At 44.1% G+C, this 20150-nt stretch overlaps 2 protein-coding genes across 2 annotated transcripts in view; one reads left to right on the top strand and one right to left on the bottom strand.

Moving 5' to 3' along the window:
- LOC141319911 (NACHT, LRR and PYD domains-containing protein 12-like) overlaps positions 1-20150 on the top strand; it is an 812443-nt gene that overhangs the window by 617273 nt on the left and 175020 nt on the right. The window lies entirely within an intron of this gene.
- On the bottom strand, positions 9607-10772 carry LOC141339213 (cerebellin-4-like). The gene is made up of 3 exons (XM_073844843.1): positions 10454-10772; positions 10126-10254; positions 9607-10028 (listed from the first exon to the last, which is right to left on the bottom strand). Exons 1-3 carry the CDS (start codon positions 10770-10772, stop codon positions 9748-9750), a joined length of 729 nt encoding a protein of 242 aa, XP_073700944.1. The 3' UTR covers positions 9607-9747.

Here is a 20150-nt window from a genome sequence, read left to right as displayed (position 1 = left end):
GTAGATTCTTTTTAGGTTAAAAACGAAAAATAAACTGCAGGGAACATTCTCTGCAGGTTTAAAAAAATAAATATAAAAATAATCTACAGGGAACGTTCTTCGCCTTAAATTCTGATTTGAAGCAGTGCATGCTGGTTAGAAATTTTGTCCGACTTTGTTGACAACAAAAAGCAAATCTATTCATAGTATGACCTCTCAAATATTTGCTTTGTTAATCTAAATATGCAGACCAACAAATTGTGTGTTTGCAGTTCATTCAACAACTGGCTGAATCCCTGTTAAAAAAGTTTTGATTTCTGCATTATTATTTGAGTTTCATTGCTGAATTGATAAAACATTGCGTTATGATATGCAATCATGAGATCATGGGTTTGATCCCAGGAAAAGCATGCTAATAAGATGTATGTGCTCTTCAAATCGCTTAGCAATAGGGATGGCCATATCAATCCATGAGTATCGATATATCTATACTAATGTGAGTATGGTGCTTTATTAGCAGTGTGATAGCTACCTTTGTTTTCTTTATTGGTGAGATCTTGGTAACTTTATGCATGAAGGACCATACTATAGTATATATAAAACAATAATTTTTCGTCCATTACATTGGAGACTCAGCTAAACAATCCTGATGGCACATGTACATCTCTAAGAAGTCTGCATTTACATCTGCAAGGTGTAGTTTGCTCATCTGCAATACGTCTATTGGACGTTTTCTTTCCGATGTCAAAAAGACGTCTATTAGATGTCCCTAAGATGTTTCTATATTAGAATGAATGTAAAACTGACATCTTAGAGACGTCTGCCAGATGTAGTTTACTCATCTGCAATACGTCTATTGGACGTTTCCTTTCCGATGTCAAAAAGACGTCTATTAGATGTCTTTAACCCAGATATCACACGTGCGTCTGTAAGATGTCTGTTAAAGATCTCTTGATCTGGGAAGCATCTGCTGTGAACAAATGTCTGTCAGATGTCTGTAAGATGTCAGTTTTACATTCATTCTAATTCATGAACATCTTAAAGACATCTAATAGACATCTATTTGACATCTGATAGGAAACGTCCAATAGACGTATTGCAGATGAGCAAACTATGTCTTGCAGATGTTTTCCAGATGTAAATGCGTACGTCAAATAAACGTCTCTGAGATGTACGTGTGCTATCAGGGAAGTTGTTTCTATATTAGAATGCATGTAAAACTGACATCTTACAGACGTCTGCCAGATGTAGTTTGCTCATCTGCAATACATCTATTGGACGTTTCCTATTAGATGTCAAATAGACGTCTATTAGATGTCCCTAAGATGTTTCTATATTAGAATGAATGTAAAACTGACATCTTAGAGACATCTGCCAGATGTAGTTTGCTCATCTGCAATACATCTATTGGACGTTTCCTATCAGATGTTAAATAGACGTCTATTAGATTTCTTCAAGATGTTTGTGATTTAGAATGGATGTAGAACTGACATCTTACAGATGCCTGCCAGATGTAGTTTGCTCATCTGCAATACGTCTATCGGATGTTTCCTATCAGATGTTTAATAGACATCTATAAGATGTCTTCAAGATGTTTGTGATTTAGAATTGATGTAGAACTGACATCTTACAGATGCCTGCCAGATGTAGTTTTCTCATCTGCAATACGTCTATTGGACGTTTCCTATCAGATGTTAAATAGACATCTATTAGATGTCTTTAAGTTGTTTCTATATTAGAATGCATGAAAAACTGACATCTTAGAGACATCTGCCAGATGTAGTTTACTCATCTGCAATACGTCTATTGGACGTTTCCTATCAGATGTCAAATAGACGTCTATTAGATGTCCCTAAGATGTTTCTATTGTGACGGGCGTCCCTAGGAGCTATCAGCGTCGCCCTGGCAACACACGAGCACCAGCTGAAACCACTCACCGCAAGCCAATCGGTCACGGCCCCCACCAGCTTTATAAGCAGACCCACAGAACCAGAGGATTGAGAATCATCTCCGATGCAACGTGAGGCTTACCTGTTCTTGTGTCTCTCTTCCCCTAGACTCGCCGTGACCGCTTGGCTCCCCACTTCCGGGTTGCACGCACCGGGGTTACAGCACGCCTTTGCTTTCACCCCTTCTCCGGCCACCGTCACTGGGAAGCGCACTCACCACAAAGGACTCACCTCACCGCCACGAAGAAGACGACGACACCGCACCGTTCACCAGTATCATTCATTTCTGCTGCACTTACCTAATAAATCCACCCTCCGGGGCTCACCAAACTCTTGTCTTGTTGTTGCTGTTCCCCGCCCGGCCACAAGGTGGTGGAGAATGCGGGCAGACAGCCGGGCCTGAGAACACCAACGAGCAAGAGTTTGTTTACACCGCCATCTTGCCCCGTCATTCACTCTGTTTTTCTGTTTCTTTTTTAGGCGCGCTCCTCCCCGAGAATTATGGAGGACCTTGTGAAACAACTTACTGAGGTTAGCGTCCGTCAGCAGCAATGTTTTGAACTGCTCACCGAACAACATGGCCACGTTCAAGGGTATTTGGCTGAACTACGCTTATCAGCCGCTCAAAACGTCCCTCTCCCAGACCCGCGAGCCACCGCTGCCCGACTACTACCCAAGCTGACCGCACATGATGACATTGAGGCCTACCTTAAGATGTTTGAATCACTCGCCCGCACCGAGGGGTGGGCGAGAGGTACTTGGGCTGCAGTATTGGCACCGTTACTCTCTGGAGAGGCGCAACGGGCCTATTTTTCTCTACCAGCGTCGTCCCAAAACAATTATAATGAGCTAAAAAAAGAGATATTGGGTCGGCTCGGGCTCTCCGCGACCACAGCCGCCCAACGCTTCCATGAATGGGAGTTTAAAACACGGTTGCCAGTCCGCGCCCAGGCCGCTGATCTGATGCGGTTAGCCGAACACTGGCTGTTAGAAGACTCACCCTCCCCCGTCCAAGTCGCCGAACGGGTAGTAGTCGACCGGCTGCTGAGAGCTCTGCCCCGCTCGATGAGGCAGGCCGCTGGCATGCGGGGGCCCAAAACCATCGCCGAGGTTGTTGAGGCCGTAGAGCTGGCGGACGCTACCTTCCATCGGGAGGCCGGGGAGCGAGCGCAGCCTTTTCCCCGGAGGGTGGTCCAGGAGCGACGGCCGCTGGAGGGCACCCATCGACCAGTACACAGGCCGGCCAGCCCCCGCGACGAGCCCATGCCCACGGATCCACCGTCACCCACCGCAAAGGCTTGGATGGCAGGCTGTGTGGTCTTACTGAGGTCCACCAAAGACCCTCCCCTGGAGCACCGACGGCCACCGTGAGGGTCCGCGGACGCCATTTCCGGGCCATGCTGGACTCAGGAAGTACAGTCTCCCTCGTGCGGCCAGACACCCTCGGGCCCCGACCGGCCTCCAAAGCCGTGATGCCAATCACCTGCGTCCACGGGGATACACGTGAGGTACCAACTAACCTTCTCACTTTCCATAAAGGTGGACAAACATGGACCCTGGAGGTCGGGGTTCTACAGGACCTGCCGGTTCCTCTCTTGCTCGGCCGTGACTGGCCGGGGCTAGACGCCGCCTTGGCCGCAACCACACAGCCTGCCCAACACCGCCGCAAGCCGCGGCCTCAGCCGTCGCGGGGGCCCGGATACCACTCCTGCCTGATGACATCCGACAGTGGGAGAGAGGGTGAGTCTGCTGCCCAGCGTACTAACGTCTACCATGATGTGTTCCAACAGGTCACCGGAGGAGGCGATTTCGGAAAAGCCCAGAAAGAGGATGACCGCCTCAAACATTGCTGGCGCCAGGTCCCCCTCCTGGAAGGCCAAGAAGTCCTGCCAGCCCCTCACCCTCTCCCACACTTCGTCGTGCAAAACGGCCTGTTGTACTGCGTCGCGGAGCGACGGGGGGAGGTTAAACATCTACTCGTGGTACCGAAGGCGAAGACAGAAATGGTCTTGGAGCTCGCACACGCCCACCCGATGGCCGGTCACCTCGGCGCTCAAAACACCATCCAACGGATTCGCGACAGGTTCCACTGGCCTGGGCTGGAAGCCCAAGTGAAGAGCTTCTGCCAGGCCTGTCCCGAGTGTCAGCGCACGTCGCCTCGAAAGCCTCCCCCCAGCCCGCTGATTCCCCTACCTATCATCGGGGTGCCTTTCGAGCGGATCGGGATGGACCTCGTGGGGCCGTTGCCGAGGTCTGGCCGGGGACACGAACATATCCTCGTCATCGTCGATTATGCCACCCGGTACCCCGAAGCAGTCCCCCTTCGCCAAGCCACCGCCAAAGCCATTGCCCGTGAGCTGTTCCTGCTCTCCAGCCGGGTGGGCATTCCGTCGGAGATTCTGACCGACCAGGGAACCCCCTTTATGTCCCGGCTAATGGCTGACCTGTGCCGGCTGCTGAAGGTGAAACAACTCAAGACGTCAGTCTACCATCCTCAGACCGACGGGCTCGTCGAGAGGTTTAACCAAACCCTGAAACAGATGCTCCGGAGGGTGGCGGCCGAAGATAAAAAGGATTGGGATCTACTCCTACCCTACGTTCTGTTTGGCATCCGCGAGGTCCCTCAAGCCTCCACCGGGTTCACCCCGTTTGAACTCCTGTTTGGCCGCCAGCCCCGGGGACTTCTCGACGTAGCCCGAGAGGCCTGGGAGCAGCAGCCGGCCGTCTTCCGCACTGTCGTCGAGCACGTGCAAGACATGAAGAACAAGATCGACAGAGTCATGCCACTAGTCCGGGAGCACCTAGAGAGATCCCAACGAGCCCAGCAACGCCACTATGACCGGAGGGCCCAGCCGCGGGAATTCCAGCCCGGAGACAGGGTGATGGTCCTGGTCCCAAATGCTGCCTGCAAGTTCCTCGCACAGTGGCAAGGACCGTACACCGTGGAGGAAAGGGTAGGCCCCGTGAACTACCGTATCCGGCAACCCGGGCGAAGACAGCCCCAACAACTATACCACATCAACCTATTAAAAAAATGGATTGGGGACCGGGACCAGGCCGTCGCCCTGGCCGTCACAGAACCCGCGGCTGTCGACATCAACTCCAACCTGTCCGCCGCCCAGAAGGCCGAGCTGCGGCACCTGGTCGGTCAGTTCCTGGACGTCTTCTCCGACACCCCTGGCCAGACTAATGTTCTATCCCATGAGATCCGCACTCCTCCCGGCGTCATCGTCCGGCAACGGCCCTATCGAGTCCCCGAGGCCCGCCGGCAAGCTATAGAGGAGGAAATCCAGAAGATGCTTAAGCTGGGGGTAATTGAGCCATCCCGGAGCCCTTGGTCCAGCCCGATAGTCCTGGTCCCGAAGCCGGATGGCACCCTTAGGTTCTGCAATGACTACCGGCGCCTGAATGAAGTCTCCGACTTTGATAGCTACCCCATGCGCCTGGGAAGGGCCCGGTACATCACAACCCTGGATCTCACAAAGGGATATTGGCAAGTTCCACTCTCCGCCGACGCCAAGCCAAAAACCGCCTTCTCCACTCCGTCAGGCCACTGGCAGTACCGGACCCTTCCCTTCGGCCTGCATGGCGCTCCAGCGACGTTCCAGCGGCTAATGGATGTCTTGCTCCGGCCCCACCAAGCCTACGCCGCTGCGTACCTGGACGACGTCGTAATCCACTCGGAGGCATGGGAGGACCATCTGGAACGACTGAAGAGGGTGCTATCTGAGCTTCGTCGGGCTGGACTGACAGCCAACCCCCGCAAATGCCACCTTGCCTTGAATGAAGCGCAGTACCTGGGTTTCACTGTCGGAAGAGGTCTCGTTAAGCCCCAGGAAAGGAAGGTGAGGGCCATCCTGGACGCCCCGAAGCCACAGAGCAAAACCCAGGTACGTGCCTTCTTGGGGTTGGCTGGTTACTACCGTTGTTTTATCCCCAGCTTCTCCTCTATAGCGGCCCCTCTGACAGACCTGACCAGGAAGGGGCAGCCCGAGCGAGTACGCTGGACCCCGGAAGCGGAGCAGGCCTTCCAGACGATCAAGCGGGCCCTGACGACCGAGCCCGTCCTACGGGCCCCAGACTTCAGCTGCCCCTTCCTGCTCCAAACGGATGCTTCGGACACGGGATTGGGGGCCGTGCTCTCCCAAGTCCAGGAGGGAGAGGAGCATCCGGTCGTCTACATCAGCCGCAAGCTGACCCGGGCCGAGAGGAACTATGCTGCCGTGGAGAAGGAAGCACTCGCCATCAAGTGGGCAGTCCTGGAGCTAAGGTATTACCTCTTAGGCCATAAATTCACTCTCTTCACAGACCATGCACCCTTGCAGTGGATGGCCCGGGCCAAGGACACAAATGCCCGGGTCACGAGATGGTTCCTGTCGCTCCAGGACTTCCACTTCGATGTGCGCCACCGGGCCGGTTCCAACAATAACAACGCCGACGGTCTCTCTCGGTCCTGGGCGGCTTATTCAGGTCTGTCGGGGGTCACTCCCCACCCACCCCCTGTCTCCCCTTTTTGTGTCACCTCCAGGACCAGGACGTCGCTTGGGGGGGGGAGTGTGACGGGCGTCCCGAGGAGCTATCAGCGTCGCCCTGGCAACACACGAGCACCAGCTGAAACCACTCACCGCAAGCCAATCGGTCACGGCCCCCACCAGCTTTATAAGCAGACCCACAGAACCAGAGGCTTACCTGTTCTTGTGTCTCTCTTCCCCTAGACTCGCCGTGACCGCTTGGCTCCCCACTTCCGGGTTGCACGCACCGGGGTTACAGCACGCCTTTGCTTTCACCCCTTCTCCGGCCACCGTCACTGGGAAGCGCACTCACCACAAAGGACTCACCTCACCGCCACGAAGAAGACGACGACACCGCACCGTTCACCAGTATCATTCATTTCTGCTGCACTTACCTAATAAATCCACCCTCCGGGGCTCACCAAACTCTTGTCTTGTTGTTGCTGTTCCCCGCCCGGCCACACTATATTAGATTGAATGTGAAACTGACATCTTAGAGACGTCTGCTAGATGAAGTTTGCTCATCTGCAATACATCTATTGGACGTTTCCTATCAGATGTCAAATAGGCGTCTATTAGATGTCTTTAAGATGTTTATGAATCAGAATGCATGTAAAACTAACATCTTACAGACGTCTGCCAGATGTATTTTGCTCATCTGCAATACGTCTATTGGACGTTTCCTATCAGATGTCAAATAGACGTCTATTAGATGTCTTTAAGTTGTTTCTATATTAGAATGCATGTAAAACTGACATCTATCAGATGTTAAATAGACGTCTATTAGATATCTTTAAGTTGTTTCTATATTAGAATGCCTGCCAGACGTTTGAGTCCAAATCTGTCAAGTTTGCATTTTTCTCACACAAACTCCAAAGCAATTACAAACTGTTTTTCTCTGAGAAATCTATTCCTATCCAAATGCAAATGTCTGTGATTGGTGTTAATATTACTTCACAACGTGTTTTCTGTAAAAAAAAATTAATGTAATTGACTACTGGAGGGTTTCTAACCCAAACGGTATTCCGCATACATGGTTTAACCCCTCAGGTAATGGACAATGAAAACATGATTAATAATAAATTACCTTGCTACCCACACCCCAAAAACAACTGATATCATTAGATAATTGGAGACCAATAACTCTGTTATGTACAGATTATAAATTACTCGCCCTAGTGTATGCTAATCGTCTTAAACTTGTATTTGGTAAATTTGTGGAGGAGTATCAATCAGCATTCATTAAAGGTGCCATAGAATGGAAAACTGTATTTACCTTGGCATAGTTGAAAAAAAAAAACAGTTCAGTACATGGACATGACATACCGTGAGTCTCAATGCCCCGCATATTAATAGCGGCTCGAGCTCCGTAATTAAATATATATTTCCTCCATGTGTTTCCTTACAGCTGTGTGAAAGCGAGCCACTCTGTGAAACAGCCAATCAGAGCAGAGCTCCTAATTAATATTCAGGAACCTTCCAAATTAGGCAATAACAGAGCATTTCATTCTAGGGACAAATCCTAGGGTTGTAAATGGACTTATAAAACCGTTTCTGGAGATTTTTTGCCCTTTCCTATGCCATATACCTTCTATGTAGATATCAGAGAACAATTCAAAATATTCTCTCAATGCATTCTATGGCACCTTTAAGGGACGATAGATTCAAAATCATATTAGACTAATCTTGGACATGATCAATTATCAATCACTAAAACAATTAGAAGTCCGTATTTTATTTATAGATTTTTTTTAAAGCATTTGATACGGTGGAGCATGAATTTATATTTACGACGGTTAAAATGTTTGGTTTTGGGGAAGGGGTTTGCAATGTTATTAAAATGTACATAAAACAACATTTATAGTTATATATCTCTTAATCCAGGTATGACTCCAAGAATTTAGATTTTGCGTGGAATTAGACAAGGTTGTCCAATTTCTCCAAAACTGTTTATAATAGCACTCAAATGTTAGCTTATTTAGTTGTCAACCATCTTCAATTAAAAGGAAAAACGATTACTGATTATGAGTATCGAATCAATTTGCTGATGACACAAGTCATATTTTTTAAAGATAAATCTAGAGTTAAGAAAGCCCTGAACATTATTTCAGTTCTTTCCAGAGCATCAGGCCTATGCTTAAATTTAAAAAAGTGTGAACTCCTTCCTCTGTATTCATGTAATGAAGAAATTATATAAATTATATATATATATATTTAATAATGTCTGAAGAATGCACAAGGCACAAAATCCATTAAAGGTCCAGACTCCAGTGCTTCAGCAGCACAAGGCACAAAATCCATTAAAAAATAAAAAATAAAAATAATGTCTGAAGAATTACATACGAGAGAACTAGTTAACATAGAAGAGAGAATTGACAGTATGAAAAAATCTCTTAATCATTGGCTTATGAGAGATCAGTCTATAATGGGCAGAATTCTCTTGACTAAAGCAGAAGGCCTATCTAAACTAATTTACCCATGTTACTCTCTTTATATTTCTCCTCAACTGATAAAAAAATGAACTCTATTTTGTTTTAAATGGGAAAAAAATCTCAAATGATTAAAGAATATAAAAAAGGAGGTCTGAAAGCCTCTGAATTTGCATCAATGGTTGGAGTACTTAAACTGAAAACTTATTATAAACTTATAAGTTAAAAATTATTTAACACAGCCTAATTCAATGGGGTTCCATATACCAAAATGTGTATTCAAAACAGACGGAGGGTTAGATTTTTTGCTGAAATGTGACTTTGAGGTTTCTGAATTTCTGATTAAGATTTCAAAATTCCACAAACAAATTTTGTATTATTGGAAAATTATATTCACCCAATATTTTACACCTTGTAAAATAACAGAACCATTACAATAAATAGAAAGACAGTATTCAAACAAGAGTGGTATGAAAAAAAGGTTTTATATGTTATAGATTTATTAGATGAAGCTGGTCAATTTATTCAACATAATTCATTTATGGAGAAATTTGAGATAAAATGCAGAGAATTTTTTTACTCTGTGTAAAGCCATCCCTCCTTCGTTAAAATGTAAAGAGTTTATAATATTTTATAATATCATATTGATTTATTATCATATTGGTTTTCATCTGGTGGTCACCAGTGGAAATATTGTCTCCCATGGTAGAAACGTCATTTAGCATGTGATTAAAGTAATTCACGACTGGTTACTTTGTTTGATGTGAATAAAACATTGCACCATCAAAGACTGGATGAAGTCGCCTGATATTATACTTTAACCTATAAACCCATAACGTGTTACATTAAAGTAATGTTTGTTCTCAGGGTGCATTTTATTTACATGGCATCAATAAGAAAACCACTGAACACTGTGTATGCATTCCATCCATCCCAGATCCATGTGCCTTTGTGGAGTACCATATAGACTTGATCTCCTTTCTCCAACAGCAGCGTTAAGCCATTGCCTCCACTCTCTGGAGAATTATCACTTTTGTTATGTTGTGTAAATGCTTCACATTTTCCATTTCTATACAAGCCCAACCCTGTGCCATGATCAGTTCCACAATGGTAGAAGAAACTGAAGTAGTAAAGTCCTCGTACTGGTGCTGTGAAAATCCCTGTTAAAGAGTGAGACACAGATCTCCATTTATCAGCTGTGGATATTGATTATACAAGCGTGTTCATATTGTTTTCAGCAGTGTGGATGAGCAATACCTGTGGCCGGGTGGTAGGCATCACCAACGTTAATGAAGACATTCTTGTAAACCAGTGTTGAATCTACATTAACTGGTCCAAAGAAACCCTTTACTCCTAATGCTGCAGAAAATGCCACCTTTGGTCTGTCTGAAGAGAACATATACTTTATTAAAAATTTTGAAATATCACCCTAGACTGTTTTAATTCAATGTGATACTTACTATTTGTTGAAAATACATTTCAATGAGAAATTGCTTGTAGATTTCACAAATACTAACAAAGTAAATCCTACACCAATTGTTTTTCAGTGTATTACATTTATTACATTTTAAAACATCAGTCTCACCTTGGTTTTCCATTTTGATTTCCTCAATCTGAGCTTCACTGTGAGCAAGTCTAGACATCAGCTCCTGCTGACTGATTTCCAGAGCGTTGAGTCGCGTCTCTGTGGCTTGTAATATCTCTTTTGTTGCTCCAAGTTCCTGCAGTAGGTCTGTGCAAATTTTCAAAGGACAAGTCAGCTCCTCCATTTTATTCTGAAGAAAGGTGTCATCTTTAGTACTCAATTCCGAGGCGACTGGTTCTGCTGTGATGAAACCTGTGGCATTCGGAGCAAATATAAGACATTTGTATGGAAGCAGAAGAACTGCGATTGTTAACCTCATTCTTAAAAACCTCATTCTTAATGCTTTAGCTAAATAGTGCTAGAGATGTGTCTGCTGTATGTGGATGAATTTATCAGAATGTTACAAAGCTGATGCTTTTATACCGTTCTTATGTCTTCAGTAATTTACACGTGATTAACAATTCAGCCAATGACAGGCAGCATGCAGTTGATTTATATGACTGTTGCTCAAACTATATTGTTTTATTACCTTTATGCTATCTTAATGATTTACATATTGATTATAAATGCAATACGGACTCAATGGCTGTTTATGTTCTGAACTTTGATCTGAACAAAACACTACTATTAGTTAGTACAAAGTTCAAAGTATATTAGACATACATTCCATCATGTTTGCGACATCGTTTTTTCCCTAGATTTTCCTCTGTGTTACGGGCGGTCGGACACCACCCTTAACATAAAGGAGAGACGCACACCGAACAGCTCGTATCAACAATAACGTAGGGGTTTTTATTAAACAGAATGGGTATGGGAAGGATCGTTTAACAATCAGCAAAAATAAAACAAAACAATAACTACAAACGCGGAACGTGTTCTACTGCCGGGTGGACGGCTGAACGGCAATTTTCACAGCCAACAAGCACGGCTATGCAGACTCTCGGGGTGCGCGCTCAGAAAAGATCCAGAAAGCCTTTTGTAGCGTAAACACTGGCTTCGATCAGGTGTGGCTCATCTGCAATCAAGAGGGAAAGACACATGACACTCAAATACGTGTAGCAACAAACACCAGAGCTGGGGATCGTAACACCCCCACCCCAAAATGGTGACCTGTCGCCATTCATTGAATATGAAAACTCTTTTTGTTCTGTGTTCAGCTCATTGTTCGAACCAACCGAGAAAATAGAGTTCCAGCTACAAATAATCAGTACCTCCGAACAAGGCGTACCTGCATGTGAAGATACTCAGAATTACAAGAGACATTATGATTAATTATAATCTAGATATAGGCCACCTAGGAGAAAAAAAAAAATTGTTAGGAATTTTTAATCAATAAGGACATATGCAAATTCTTCATAATAAACAAAATCTTTTTTTTTTTTTAGAAGGCACAAAAAAAAAAAAAAAAAAAAAAACCTACATCTTAATATTAAACATCCACCCTAGACAGCGCATCTGCGATAATATTGTCTATTCCCCGGACATGTACAATTTGGAGGTTAAACGGTTGAAGCAACAAACTCCAGCGCATTAACCTACGGTTTGAATTGTACATGCGATTTAGGAATTTGAGTGGGTCATGGTCAGTATAGACCTTAATTGGATGTACTGTAGAGCCTAAATACACTTCAAAGTGCTGAATGGCTAGGACTAAAGCCAAAGTCTCTTGTTCGATAGTGGAATACATTCGCTGGGCAGAATTTAATTTCTTAGAAAAGAAACTCACGGGATGGTTTACGTTATCAGTGCCTGATTGTAAAAGTACGGCACCGACGCCTACGTTGCTGGCGTCTATAGCAAGCTGAAACGGCTTGTTGAAGTCTGGAGCAGCAAGCACGGGAGCAGTCAACAAGAGAGCTTTGATGTTTTCAAATGCTCTATTACAGGACTCTGTCCAATCAAATTTAGTTTTGGGGCTCAATAGGTTGGTGAGGGGACATACTACAGTCGAAAAGTTCTTACAAAAACTACGATAGTAGCCTACCATTCCTAAGAATCGGCGTAACGCTCTCCGATCGCAAGGCACAGGAAATTCCTGAATAGCAGCTACTTTAGCCATTACTGGAAAAACATGTCCTCCGCCAACTACCCGCCCCAAGTAAGTGACAGTGGCTTTTCCGAACTCACATTTTGCTAGATTAATTGTGAGATTTGCATTGGATAGTCTACGGAAAAGCTCTCGAAGTTGTGTTATGTGTTCGGACCAGTGTGTACTATATAAGACTATGTCGTCCAAATACGCTTCGCAATTTGACATTCCAGCTAAAACAATATTTACCAAACGCTGGAACGATGCAGGAGCGTTTCTCATCCCGAAAGCCATGACTTTATAATGCATAAATGCATCTGGGGTCACAAAAGCTGATATTTGTTTTGCCCTAGGTGTAAGAGGCACTTGCCAGTAACCTTTTAGGAGGTCGATTTTAGTGACAAACGTGGCCGAGCCCACACGGTCCACACAGTCATCCATCCGTGGTAACGGAAAACAGTCTGGCAGAGTGATGGCATTAACACGCCTGTAGTCCGTACAAAACCTGTGAGTGCCGTCAGGTTTGCCAACTAAAAGGCACGGGGAGCTCCAAGGGCTAAAGCTAGGCTCAGCAATATCATTCTTTAACATGTACTCAACCTCCCGCTGCAGGATAGCTCGCTTTTCCGGATTTACCCTATATGGGTGCTGTTTAATCGGGCCTTTATCACCCACGTCTATGTCATGTTCCAGGACTGAAGTTACGGTTGGAACATCCCCGAATAACTCAGGGAAGTCACCCAGCACAGACAATATGTCAGCTGTTTGAGAGGGAGTTAAATGTGGCAAATGGTTCGCAATGACCCCCAGCATAGCAGAGTTATTTAGTCGACCCTCAATCACGCATCGCGACGGAGGAGTCACCGCGTCATCATCCTCCACGAGTGAAGAGAGCATCACAGACTCGACTGGACCGGGGAAGTTAAAATTGCACAAGTCAGTTTTAACACATTCACGCTGATAATATGGCTTGAGCATATTCACATGGCAGACGCGAGAGTGCCGTCGCTTATCTGGAGTTAAAATTACATAATCCAGATCAGATATTTTCTTTTCCACAGTATATGGCCCTTTAAACCGTGCCTGAAATACAGAGCCGGGCACGGGAAAAAGAACCAACACTTGGTCTCCTGATTTAAACGAACGGGCTCTTGCTTTTTTATCATACCATGTTTTCATGTTAGTTTGAGTCCTTTCTAAATTCTCTCTAGCGAGTTCACGCGCTCTGTGTAGTCGGCTGCGAACATCGCTTATGAACTGCAACGCGTTACGAGAAGTAGGTTTGCTCAGCCACTGATCTTTAATGACGCTCAATGGTGTGCGAACGTTGTGAGCAAACACTAGCTCTGCAGGGCTGAAACCGATTGACTCTTGCACGACTTCCCTAGAGGCCATAAGCATCCAAGGAATTGCCTCTTCCCAGTCTGTACCCACCTCCAAACAATAGGCACGCAGCATAGATTTAAGCGTCTGATGGTAACGTTCAAGAGCGCCTTGACTTTCTGGATGGAACGCGCTAGAAATGCGGTGCTTAATTTGGAGCGACTTTAGGATTTGAGAAAAAACACGAGAAGTAAAATTTGTTCCTTGGTCACTTTGAACGACTTTTGGTAGTCCCACAAAAGAAAAGAATTTTAACAAAGCCCTGCACACGACTTTAGCAGTGATCTTCCTCAGAGGCACCGCCTCGGGGAAGCGAGTAGCGGTACACATAATCGTTAACAGATACTGATATCCACTTTTTGACCGTGGAAGAGGACCGACGCAGTCAATTATTACCTTTTCAAAAGGCTCACCGATAGCGGGTATGGGGTACAACGGTGCAGGTGGAATTGTCTGGTTCGGTTTACCACTAACCTGACAAACATGGCACGTTTTACAATACCGCCGCACATCCCGCTTCAGGCCAGGCCAGAAAAAGTGACGAAGAACACGGTTGAATGTTTTAGTCACACCTAAATGACCAGAAACACCATCATGCGCAACACTCAGAATAGCGCGTCTGTTTTCAGATGGCATTACAATTTGCTCAATGTCGTTCCATTCATTACTTTTCTGAGGTCTCCACCTCCGCACAAGTAAGCCATCTCTGATGAAAAAGGTCGGACTCTCAGTTGCACGGTCTGAAAAAGATCGAACTGCTTTAAAACATGAAACAAGAGTGGGGTCTTTTTGTTGAGCATTAATAAGTTTCTCTAATGACAAGGAGACATCTACTTGTTTTTTTGCTCTTACCTCCTCGTTCACTACAGGCACAGGACTACTGCGGCATTGAGTAAAAGCGGGCTCGAAGAGCCTCTCACATTCAGCAGGGTGAGCAATGAAGCTGTCACCCAGGTCGACGTCATTGGGAGGTACCGCCTCCTTTAACCTCTGAGTCTGCGACCTAGTGACGACATTAGTGGGAAAAACCTCAGGGAATTTCTGTGCACACTCATCGGGACCTTCTCGAAAGAGTGGCACCGAAACAACCTCAGGTGGAACATCGCCACGGCTCCACACGTTTCCACCGGCTAGGTCATTGCCAAGGAGAAACGTGACTCCAGGGATTGGTAACGAGTCCTGAACGCCAACAACCACATCACCACACACCAAATCTGAATCAAGATGCACATTATGTAAGGGAACTTCGAGAAAACCCATCTCAATTCCTCTAACAAGAACACTACTACCGGTTGCAGTCTTTTCAGACAATGGCAACAAGCCACGGAGGAGGAAAGACTGCGCAGCGCCCGTATCTCGCAAGATGCGCACAGCGACAGCCTCCTCACCAGGCACAGATACGGTCCCATTCGTCAGGAAGGGCTCGTACATGGACTGGGTTTTCTCTGGCTTCATCTCTGCATGAAGGAGTGGCGATATATTCATTGAAGAAGAACTAACAAGACCCATTGGTTTTGTGGACTGTTTTTTTTTCAATATTAAGCAGTCTGCTATAACATGCCCAGGCTTTTTACAATAAAAACAGTGTCTGTCTTCTTGTTTTACTGCAGTCTTTTTCGTGTCAACATCAGTGGACGTAGAGGGATTACTTCTTAAACGAAAACGTTCTTTGGCAATGTTATGTGTTAAAACATATTCGTCAGCAAGTATAGCAGCTTCAGAAATTGACTCGGCCTTCTGCTCAGCTAAATAGGTTGCCACAGCGGTTGGCAGACAGTTCTTAAATTCTTCTAAGAGAATTAGTTCACGTAATTTCTCCTGACTATCAACCTGCTGTGATGAGCACCAACGATCAAACAGAGCCGCTTTATCTCGACCGAATTCAACAAAAGTTTGACGCTCCGTTTTTTTTAAGTTCCTAAACTTCTGACGATATGCTTCAGGGATCAGCTGATAGCACCTCAGAATTGACGCTTTCACCATATCATAGTCACCGCTCTGCTCCACTGTTAGCGACGAGTAAACCTCCTGCGCCCTTCCCACTAAAACGCATTGCAGGAGGAATGCCCATGCAGTTTTTGGCCATTTTAAATTGGTTGCGACACGCTCAAAATGTGGAAAATATTTTTCCACATCTTTTTCCACAAAAGGTGGCACAAGTCGGATGTGGCGAGTGACATCAAATGAATTAGGGTCGGAAGGGGCGACATCTTCCCTCTGGGCCTCGATTTCTAACTTTCTTAATGCCAGTTGGTTTTCAAGTTCATTCCCACGGGCCTGAGCTTGCATACGCTCACGCTCAAACTCAATTTCTTTCTCTTTGATACTTAACTCTCTCAACCGAATCTGCAGCTGTAATACTTCTGTAGACACAGGAGATTGTTTCTCTACAGGCAAAATGCCCTGACTAACCAAAGCAGCTTGTAAGGCAGCCCTGATTGTGTCTTTGGTGCGTTTTTCAGCCGAAGTGAGCTCAACTTTATAAGTTACGGCTAAATTCAGCAACTGTTCTTTCGAAAATTTAAAAAATAACTCATTAGAGGGTTCTTCAATAAATGCTTCCTCTGTTGCCATTTTAACACTATATGATGGTTAAAGCATGCACCAAAATCAAGTACAAAACAATAATTAAATAAGCTAATAAGCAAACACTTACCCAAAGCAGTTTAACTGCAACAAAGCTACCAAGTAGCGAATATCTAAAGTGGTCAAACGAAAAGCACAATATAGGCTACAAACAACCACGAATTTTCAAGTCCACCCCTGAATGTTACCTAATACGCTCGTAGGCTATATATTCAGAATACCAGCGCCCACTAAATAGACGATATGCCTCAATATATCACAAGCTATACAACTAAACTTAAGGTATTCTGATAGGCAATATGTTGTCCAACTACTCTAACTAACTATACACAAAACCAAAACAAAATCCTAAATACCTACGCAATCTTCAGTGGCTTACTCAGCTCGAGGCATCCGAGTGCCCCCTCCTGAGATATCCACCGAAAATAAAATAAACATCGACTAAACTAATAAACAGACAATCATAATTGCCAACCAGAATACTCACCAAAATGTTGTAGCTTTCAGAAGTTCCGCAATCTAACACTAAAGTCCGATTTACTCAAAACTATTGATCTCGGACGAGCCTCCACTATGTTACGGGCGGTCGGACACCACCCTTAACATAAAGGAGAGACGCACACCGAACAGCTCGTATCAACAATAACGTAGGGGTTTTTATTAAACAGAATGGGTATGGGAAGGATCGTTTAACAATCAGCAAAAATAAAACAAAACAATAACTACAAACGCGGAACGTGTTCTACTGCCGGGTGGACGGCTGAACGGCAATTTTCACAGCCAACAAGCACGGCTATGCAGACTCTCGGGGTGCGCGCTCAGAAAAGATCCAGAAAGCCTTTTGTAGCGTAAACACTGGCTTCGATCAGGTGTGGCTCATCTGCAATCAAGAGGGAAAGACACATGACACTCAAATACGTGTAGCAACAAACACCAGAGCTGGGGATCGTAACACTCTGTATTTCAGATTTAGATTTGTTTAGGTTTTATTTAAGGGTATTTTCATAAATTTTGGGTGCTAACATGTGGAAACTACAACACAACCTGCTGTATAATTCATGTCTATAGCCTTCAGTTCATAAACAAAATTGGGACTTGATATAATCCCCTTTTGCTTTCTGAATCCACTGTATAATAGAATATATTGTTGTGAAATATGCATAAGAATACAATTACCTTGCCTCATTGTTTGATGTATTTAGCTAATATATTGTCTAATGCTTTACTATTTTGTTTATTTCCTGGATTATTAATACGCTGTATATTTATTGGTACTTATAAAGCACATATTCTACATCCCTAATCACCCCAGATAGGGATGAGACCACTTTGTTTTAAAAGCTTTTATTGAGAATATGTTTTATTAAGACAGGAAAGACCTTGTCCACATATTTGTTGTATTAATAATTTATGCCTTGAGCAAAGAAATGTATCATAGTTGCAGTCACCGTAGAAGACCAACACCTATGTCCGAGAATGCCGGGCGATGCACGCTTATCCCATGGCTGAGCTTCCACTGTGCCAGCACAAAGTCCCATCTTTTATACTTTAAATTTAGGTGCAGTTAAGACAACCTCCAAGTGAGAGAGAGAGTCAAGTTGATCAGGCTTGACCATCTCCCCAACGTGGGTGCATCAGGGATGTGATTTTTCCGGATTAATCCGGAATTCCGGATTTTTCGACCTGAAAATGTGACCTATGTCACGTATTTGCGACTGTTCGCAAATGGCGGATGGCGAAGTATGATTCCGGACCGCAAGATGCGTCCATGCCGACCGTGAAAGCTTTTGACATAATAATAAAAAAAAATGCCAAACGCTATTTCTAATAAATACGTTTATATCAAGCACACTAGGATCTTCCGTGCAGTGAGGAGAGGAGAGATCGGCAGACAGATGTAGCTTTCAGTGAGTGAAAAACGTTGATGGAAAATGCATTATTTTGGGGTTACGTCGCAAAATATTGTAAATATATCTTTTTATACTGTATTTTTATACATATTTATATTTTAAACCACGACGGTGAGCCAATGGAAATCACACAAGCAACGTGAAAACTGCATATATTAAAGTGAAAGTAAAAACAGCGCTTTCAGCATCTAATGTGCACATTCTCTAAGATACAATGATAGACGAATATACTTCATATGCTGATATTAATTTACTTCCCCAATATTTCTCTTCTGCAAAATAAAAAGAAACGTATTTTGTGTAGGCTAAGGGTTTTTGAAAGTCAGTTCTTGAAATAAAGCTCTTCATTTTTATTGATGACTGTAGTGTTATTAGGGGTTAAGAAAGACTTAATTATTTCAGGTGGTCTTAAATGTGGGGACTAAAAGGCAAGAATTGCGATGAAACTTTATAAGGTTATCCATTGAATAAATATGAGCGCTGCGCGTTTCAAAGTCAGCTGCGGCGCTGCTTTGTGTATCATTCTGATAGCGCCTCCTGCTGGAAGAGAATGATCTGACATTTTTTATCAGCTCGTACGTCTGCTGTTGTCAAAAAGACCAATGTAAACAAATCAGTCCATGGTTTTAAGCACCAAACACGTAGAGTTGTAAATGTTATCTGATGGATCGACAAGATCATGTGTTATACAAATTTAAACAATTAAGGCAATAAAATATGTTAATTAATATAATACTTGATTGACAATAATTGTTTCAATTAATATAAGAATTTATACTTTTGTCTCTTGAAGGCTGGAATGTAAATTTTATAATTTAAGAAATCTTTTTTGTTTTGTGAAATCTGCATCTCATTTTAATAATTTATTTATTTATTAAATTTTGTTCAGGTCTTTAAAAAAGTATTTAAATGTGTAGAATTTAAGATAAAAAACAAAACAAAACATAAGTAGTTTTTTATATATAATTGTCTGGACCTCGGCTGGTGCGTAGGGTTCATTACTGGACCTCGAGCTGTTTTAGTTGAAGACCCCTGGATTAGATTATCGATTTTGAGTGATTTTCTACTATGGCAGGATGTTTAAGCTGCATTAACATTAACTTACTTGTATTTGCTAGCTATTAGGGATGCTCATTTCGGTTAATTTTTTTCGGGGGGGGGGGGGGGTGTCTTAGTATATTTTCCTGCTTTTTTGTCCTTAGCCAATCACATGCCTGGTGCATACATTCCAATCTCAAGAAATGATGACTCCTTAGTGGTTATCTCAAAAATTCGTAGCCATACCTTCGCGCCCATAAAGTCATAATAAACGGTTTGTTCTAGAATAGTGATAAACTTATCTGAAGGCCAAGGCCAACACTTTCCCAGGAGACTAGATGTTCTTGGGAGAATAGTGGTACTGAGTTGTACCAGTCATATTCTTTGAAGCCCCCTCCCTCTAGACTCACACTCCCTCTATGTTGTTTATCTCCGTTGAGCGCACAAAAGCACAAGATGACCGAGCGCATAGAAGCACAAGATGACCCATCTCTTACACCATTGCATGCAATCGTGAAATGCAGCAGCTTCTAAAGGGTTTGGGCTCTAAATTTAACAGTGCCTCTTGGGTCAGGTCTGACGATTTTGGATACATGTCATTCCAAACCCATGAGACCTTCTTTCATCTCAACCTTTGCAAATTAAGATTTTTTTGATGAAATCCAAGAGCTTTCTGACCCAGCAAGGGTCCTACCACGTTCAAGGTTCATAAAGATACCAAGAACATTAACAAAATAGTCCATGTGACCTC

This window comes from Garra rufa, chromosome 1, assembly GCF_049309525.1.
Source record: "Garra rufa chromosome 1, GarRuf1.0, whole genome shotgun sequence".
NCBI lineage: Eukaryota > Metazoa > Chordata > Actinopteri > Cypriniformes > Cyprinidae > Garra > Garra rufa.
Note: the sequence above shows the minus strand (reverse complement) of the source record. Positions and strands in the feature narration are given on the sequence as shown.

Bases quoted from the DNA above. Each gene is read 5' to 3' on its own strand.
- LOC141339213 (XM_073844843.1), bottom strand. From the start codon at position 10,772: ATGAGGTTAACAATCGCAGTTCTTCTGCTTCCATACAAATGTCTTATA. The intron at 10,255-10,453 runs GTGAGACTGATG...TGTTCTCTTCAG, and splicing joins AATCAAAATGGAAAACCAAG to ACAGACCAAAGGTGGCATTT. The intron at 10,029-10,125 runs GTATTGCTCATC...ACTCTTTAACAG, and splicing joins TGCCTACCACCCGGCCACAG to GGATTTTCACAGCACCAGTA.